Below are 7,381 nucleotides of genomic sequence, written 5' to 3' on the forward strand. Positions count from 1 at the left end.
CCTCTCTTCATCTGAATTTAGAAGTGCCATTTAGGTGGATTTTTAAAAATTTTAAGCAGCTTGTGGGTTTGAGGCCCCAATGACTAAAGAAACCGGTAGGCTTTCAGGGCAGAAGCCTGGGGACGGGGTGGGGGCTGAGAAGGAATATCCCAGAAGCTAAAATTCCTAGGCTTAGAGGAGGCAGCCTCCCTCTGAGAGGCTGAGACGTCCTTTACCCCCCTCCAGCTCCATCAGGCTGACCCAGGAAGGAGACTAAGTCGCACCCCTTGATCTCACAATCCTGGCTCTGCTTTCATCTCCAGGGAAAACCCCGAGGAAAAGAGGATCAAACACAAAACATTCCTATTGAATGCAAAACTGGGGGCGGGCATGGGAGCTGAGTGTCATTCTAAGGACCAGCCCCCAAAGAGTGGCTGTGAGAAGGTGGTAAACTCATGGGGGCAGGGGGAGAGTGGGTGCCTCCTAGGCCCAGTTCTAGAAGCTTCTAACTAAGAGGGAAGCAGGGGTGGCACTGAGACAGACATTTCCATAGAAGAGAACACAAGTCAGGTGCTCCCAAGGCATACTAGAATCCATAGATAACTCCTCCAGTGGCCACTGGAGGTCCTGGGAATGGGCCTCCCCTGCCAGTTGCTCCTCTTTGACCTCTGAAATATTTTCTTAGAATTCTGGGCTAGCTATGCTTAGCAAAGCAGATGGTGGCTTTGGGAATCCCAGGGAGTGGCGATATCTATGTGGTCACTACCCTCCACATCCATCTGCCCCTGTGCCCCAGGCAAGGTTAATGGATATATTGCTCCTTTGGGAGAGAAGTGTAAGGCAGAAGTAGGCAGAGAATTTTTGTCTTTTCTTGCATTCTCCTCCTCACTTCCTCCATTACATCCGTAACTCCAACGTTAGAAAGATGGGGAAAGGGTAGGAAGAAAAGGGAAAAGGAGGAGGTAGAAGGCAAAAAGGTAGAGGGGCTTTTCTTTACAAGCTGGGGCTTGCTTTGCCTAGGGACCTAAAGGAGGGAGGTACAAGGGCCATCCTTGCCAGCTAAGGTGGGCTGACCATTTAGGTCTAGCAGCTCTTAAGGAAGGGGTGGGGAAAGAGGAGCTGAGCCCAGAAGGTGCCCACCGACTGCCCTCGGGCAAGGGGAAAGAGAACCAGCCCACCTGCTAGGCCGCAACAAGGATTCTACACTACCCCAACACCCGCGCGCCTATAAATAGGCAGCCTCTCCAAAACATCACCCCCCACCTCCTTCAGCCCAGTGCTGGGAGTTCACCTAGCCACGGACTCTTTCATTTTCAGTGACCTGGTCTTCTAACCCCAGCTTTTGAAGCCACAGCAAACTAAGTGTCTCTGAACAGGGCTTGGGGGAGGGCTCTGCAAGTCCAGCCTCTGCTGTCCGCAATGCCATAAAATGTATTCTGTTCACTTCTGCCCTGAAGCTCCGATCCCCTCCTACCCCACCTTCTGCCAGCTGGGACCCTCCAGCACAGCGACAATAGGAGCCCTATTTCCCAGCACCTCTTCACTGGAAAAAAAAAACCCGTTTCAGGGAGAATTCGTTGACTCTGAACGAAAACTTTGAAATAGAGGCAAGAAAGAAAACAGGACTACGCTTAGACCCTCTCCCCACCTGACATACCTGAAGCACTCCGAGGCCAGAGCGGAAGCAAGACGATTTCTCCCAAGAATGGCCACCCAAAGTCAAGCCATCTAGACAGGAAGGGGAAATTAACAACAACAACAAAAATCACCAACTTCTCAAAATCAAACCAGGCCATCTACATGGAAAGAGAGTTTTAAAAAATCATGAGCCATTGTGGGTCTTTAAAGGAAAAAAAAAAAAAAAGGTTTCTTTTGCTCCCTAGGAAAGGAAAAAAAAAAATAAAAGTTTGGTTCCTAGAAGGACGGAGACAGATGGGAATGGGAGAGAAGAGAATGGAAAGGATACCGCAGGCTCAAGCTCTCCAAGCAATTTGGGGCGGCATAACGTTTTCGGTAGCTTGTAAAAAAAAACAAAAAAAAAAAAAAAAAAAGACTTTGGGCCAGCTTGAATAAACTGCCAGGGCCCTGAGAACCCGGGCTTGTAAGCCGGCCCACACTTCCAAACCCTCAGTTAGGCAGTGTTAGATCAAGACACTGAGTTAGGATGACAAAAGTCAAAACAACAATAAAAGGGGTGGGGGGGGAATCAAAAGCGTATTCAATGACGGAGTCCCACTGTCCCTGCGGAACTCGCTGCGCGCCTAAAGCGCTCTCTTGTCTTTCTGCGGAATCCCATTTGCATCCCCTCTGCCTGGGTGTCTCCCTCCCAGTGTGCGTGTCTCTCTCTTTTCACACCCTCCTCCCCATTCGAGCGAGGCCCACACCTGGCGCATCACTGCCGAGCCATTAGCTGCGGGTCTCCTTTCATCTTCGCTGTGGCAGACGTTTCTATTTTATCCCCTTGCGCTGGCCGAGTGGCGTCACCAGCGCTACTGTAATGACGATTGCAGCAGGAGGATGACAGCTTAGAAAGAAGAGGGCAATGGGGCTTCCTCCCAGAGGCGGTGCGGCACAGAGGAGCCCTCGCATCACAAGGTGACCCTATCTCCCCACCGCCACCTCCGCGGTCGCCGTCGACACTGCGCTCTGGTTGCTCCGAGTCCACCCAGTCGCCGGGCCTCTCTTGGTCCCTTTCGCAGCCAAAAAAAAAAAAAAAAATCTATCCGGCCGCTTGGGTCCCCAGGCTCATTTGGGGCCTCCCCCTCCCCCACCGGAGAGCCCTGGGATGGAGAGCCGAAAAGACATGGTTATGTTTCTGGATGGGGGTCAGCTTGGCACTCTGGTTGGCAAGAGGGTCTCCAATTTGTCCGAAGCCATGGGCAGTCCGCTGTCCGAGCCGCCAGAGAAGATGGTGCCCCACGCTTGCCTGAGCCCGCGAGCTGGCCCTCTGGTCTCCCGGGAGCGCGGCGGGGGAGGCCCGGAGGAGGAGCCGGTCGATGGACTAGCAGGCAGTGCTGCGGGGCTGGGCGCCGAGCCACGGGCTGCCGGAGCGGCCATGCTGGGCCCGGGACCCCCAGTCTCCTCCGCGGACAGCCTCTCTGGCCAGGGGCAACCCAGCAGCTCAGACACCGAGTCGGATTTCTATGAAGAAATCGAGGTGAGCTGCACCCCGGACTGCACCACCGGGAACGCCGAGTACCAGCACAGCAAAGGTAGCCACCGTACCCTTCCACTCCCCGGGCCGCCCACCGTGCCCACCCTTCACTTCAGCTCAGGAAGACTTTCCTTTCCCCCTGGGCAGAATGGCTGGGAGGGGGATCCACTTGAGCTACTCTTTTTCTTTTTTATTTTTTGCTATCTGCACCCTGGAGGAGGTCTCCTGTGTTCTAGCATTGGTGGGATTGAGGGTGACAAGTTTGTCTTGGGGGTTGCCTAAGGCCTGGGCTCCAGGGATTCAAAGCACACCCTAGCTCCCCCCCCCCCCACAACAGAGGTGGGAATGATTGAACTGAGCGGAGAAGACACCTTCTCCAGGGCTGAGCAAGATCAAACGCGAGTCAAGGCAGTTTGTGGCTGGTGGGATGCGAGGCACAGGGAGGCACGGAAGCCAGGAGTCTATAAAGGACCGTAAAATAGTGGCGGACTCTGGCGGCCGGAGTGCTGCAGCCATCCGACTAGTTTGCACGTCGGTCAGAGGTCCAAATTACCTTGTCACTTCCCGGGCTTGGTGGCGCCAGGTCGGAAATGGTCCCAATGGTCTAATTGCCTTTGGTCTCCGGTTGCATTTGAAAAGGTCGGGATTGGGTCCTCCCCCTCCTCTTTCCCTTCCCAGTCCCACTTCTCCACCCAAAGGAAAGGGAGCTGCAGGGGGCTGGAGCCCCACCCTTCTCTGGGGTAGGTCTAAGGGGAGGGTACTGTTATTAACCGCAGAACTTCCCACTAAAGTCTAGTGGGAGTGGGGGGTGGGTGGCCCAGAAAGGGGTCTCCTCTACCTATCGAATCTGTTCTCAGGGATGAAAAACAGGGAGTGTGAACCCATCAACAGACATTCCTTCACAACCCTGTGGGAATGGGTAGGAAGAGCCTGGGACCACCTCTTGGCCTTGACAGCTAGCACTACCTCATTGAGTACCTACCCCTACCCGGTACCAGCATATCTGTTCAACTCAGATTCCCTACCATAACGTGTTATCACAGCACCCTATGCCCCACACAAACATGCCATCCCTGCAAGACATGCAATCTGATATACACGTCTACACCTGTGTTGACATCCTGGCACACAAGAAAGTAAGGAAACTCCCTGCATGCTTAACATCCCACAATGCGCTAAGTCCCAAAGTTCAGAGTGCTCCAGCACAAAGCTGCATCTCTACTCACCTGCCCCTCAGACCTGCTCACCCTTGCCCACACCTGCCAAACACGAGCAGAAAGCTCGGGGCGTTTGTACTTTGCCTGTGGCCCAGAGCAGGTGTCTGAACCCAGCATACCCTATACTCAGGTTTTCCGAACCGCCAGACCAAGACTGTCCCCAAACCCTCTTATGTTCTCATCCCAGTGTCAACCCCCTTCAATGTCTCCTGGAGTCCCCGGAGCCCTGGTAGAGATAGTGACTGAGGGGTTGTTCCTAGTAAACTGGCTGGCACCCTTGGGCCTATAGACTCACATCAGCAGCGTGTGTGTTTTTGTGCGTGCACGTGTGTACTCTGGATTCCTGTGCAGGGCCCGGATCCGAAGCACTGAGCGACAGTCCGAACAGCAGCAGTGACGTCCCCAAGAGCCACGGTGGGGGCGGCGGCGGGGCTAGCGGCTCGCAAGGTACTTTGGCCTGCAGCGCCAGTGACCAGATGCGCCGCTACCGCACCGCTTTCACCCGCGAGCAGATTGCGCGGCTGGAGAAGGAATTCTACAGGGAGAACTACGTATCCAGGCCGCGGAGATGCGAACTGGCGGCAGCCCTAAACCTTCCAGAAACCACCATCAAGGTATGCGCGGTCAGGACGCGCGAGGCGGGTATGCACCCACGCAGCAGGAAGGAAAAAAACCAAGTGCTCACTGCCTCAATTGTGTGCAGGGAGTGTGGGCCTGGGCTCTCTGTCCCGGCCCAGTGTGTGCACTTTTGCCCTCTGGCGGTACCTAGGCTGCCACGAGATTATTTTCTAGGCAAATATCCTACAGGAATAAGTGCCTCTAGGATTGACTGGAAAGTGTCCCAAAGGAGGGATGGGAGGGGATGCGATTGTGGGGAGATAGATGCCGGCTGCCTGTTCAGATCAAGGGGAAAAGGTCCCCTCACTACCTTCACGCACTCTGGCCTGTGGTGTGGCCCGCCGTGTGGGCCAAGGGAAGAGAGCCTGCCTGCGTCTCCTTCGGAGGGATGCCAGCTCGAGGTGGGCTGCCTTGGCCCGGTTGGTATTTGTTTTGGATCTTCCCCACGCGGTGGGCATTGGCCACCTTTCCGTCTCCCATCCCCACCCCTAGAGTGTGGCAAAAGTTTCTGGGTTCGGGACCTGGGCCTAGCCTAAGTCGCCCACCTCTCTGTGCTGCTCTGGTCCCCAGGTGTGGTTTCAGAACCGGCGCATGAAGGACAAGCGGCAGCGCCTGGCCATGACGTGGCCGCACCCGGCCGACCCCGCCTTCTACACGTACATGATGAGCCACGCGGCGGCCGCGGGCGGCCTGCCCTACCCGTTCCCGTCGCACCTGCCCTTGCCGTACTACTCGCCCGTGGGCCTGGGCACCGCCTCGGCCGCCTCGTCGCCCTTCAGTGGCCCGCTGCGCCCGCTCGACACGTTCCGCGTGCTCTCGCAGCCCTACCCGCGGCCCGAACTGCTGTGCGCCTTCCGACACCCGCCCCTGTACCCCGGCCCCGCGCACGGACTGGGCGCCTCGGCCGGCGGCCCCTGCTCCTGCCTCGCCTGCCACGGCGGCTCTGCCAACGGCCTGGCGCCCCGGGCCGCCGCCGCAGCCGCCGCTGCCTCGGACTTCACTTGTGCCTCCACCTCCCGCTCGGACTCCTTCCTCACCTTTGCGCCCTCTGTGCTCAGCAAGGCCTCCTCGGTCGCCTTGGACCAGAGGGAGGAGGTGCCCCTCACCAGATAAGGGGTCGCCCTGCAGGCTGCCGGCTCCGGGACGCATGTCGCGGGTGGAGGGGGGGGCTCCTTGGGACTCAGCCTGTCCCTCGCCTGTCCCCAAGACACAGAAGGGGAAAGGAGGGGTTCAGCCTAAAGGATTGGGAAGCTCCCCCAACCCCCCCACCCCAGTGGCAGTGGATGTCACGTTTCGGGAGGAAGAGAGGGATGGGGAAATAGCTTCCTGTGGGGAGTGGGATGGCCAGTCTTCCACACTCTTCACCACACTCACTCACCACCATGACCAGATTGAGATGTGGCTCCACAGCTGAACAAAACTCAGCAGCAACCCCCCCCCCCCATCTACACACACCCCTCACCTGGGAGCCTCCGCCCACCCTGTCAAGGCCCGGTCTAGGAAAGGGAAATTGCTGCCTCTCCAAACAAAATGCTGTGTATGCAGAGCAGGTAGAGATTAATCTTCACCAAGGCATGGCAGGGGGAGGCTGGTTGATGGCAACACACCAGGCATTTAGGGGAGATAGTGAGAGGTAATTTACTGCCAGGAAGTTTTGCCTCTTGGCAAGGAAGCTGGGGGCTCTTTCGCCTTTCTCGATCTTCAGTTCTGGTTCTGGCTTCTAAGGCACCTGATCTCTTGCCACATTCCTGGCTTTGTAACCTCTCAACTTGCAGCTCCAGTCCTTCCCCCTTTCTGTTGGACGTTGGCAAGAAAGCTGCAGAGGCTCCAGACTCGTTGGCAGCTTTCTATGAGGATAAACCTCCTCTCCCTGGGACCCCACCCCACCCGCACAGCCCTGATTAGCAAGTGATGTGTGCGAGGAGGATTTTTGAATGTTGAATGTATGTATAATAAGGACCACCAAGTGGCTGGCCACCAAGCCTGGAGCCGAGCTGCTAACAAGGCGCTCTGGGAAGAGCTTAGGGAGTGGGACTTCTTAAGTCCTTCTCATTTTCTTTCCAAATTGCCACAGGGGTTTGACATTCAGATGCCAGTGAAACCTTTTGCCCTTTGGGGGAGACTCTGTCGCTACCCCTTAGTAGGGTCTTAAATGGAAGCCACTTTTGAATCCTTACTCCTATACTCATCTTTGCAGCCAAATTTTGGGGAAAGGGGGGAACTTATGCCCTCGGTGCAAGATTCGCCCAAACCAGGAGGGAGTGGTTCTTCCTGTGGGGAATCAATCTGGCTTGGTTTGGGGTTTTCCTTTGAAGCCCAAAGAATTTGCTGTTATGATTTGTTAACCATGTTGCAATAAAAATGGAACACGATTCTCACTTTAGCCTTTAAATATACATTTTTTATTTTTGGT

General features: G+C 55.8%; 1 protein-coding gene across 1 annotated transcript; it reads left to right on the forward strand.

Annotated features, from left to right (window-relative positions):
* The first annotated feature begins 2,764 nt into the window (after positions 1 to 2,764).
* Positions 2,765 to 6,081, forward strand: Evx1 (even-skipped homeobox 1). The gene is made up of 3 exons (XM_004652783.2): positions 2,765 to 3,191; positions 4,702 to 4,964; positions 5,539 to 6,081. The coding sequence occupies exons 1-3, from the start codon at positions 2,765 to 2,767 to the stop codon at positions 6,079 to 6,081; spliced, it is 1,233 nt and encodes a 410-aa protein (XP_004652840.1).
* Positions 6,082 to 7,381: the final 1,300 nt, after the last annotated feature.

This window comes from Jaculus jaculus, chromosome 16 (genome assembly GCF_020740685.1).
Source record: "Jaculus jaculus isolate mJacJac1 chromosome 16, mJacJac1.mat.Y.cur, whole genome shotgun sequence".
NCBI lineage: Eukaryota > Metazoa > Chordata > Mammalia > Rodentia > Dipodidae > Jaculus > Jaculus jaculus.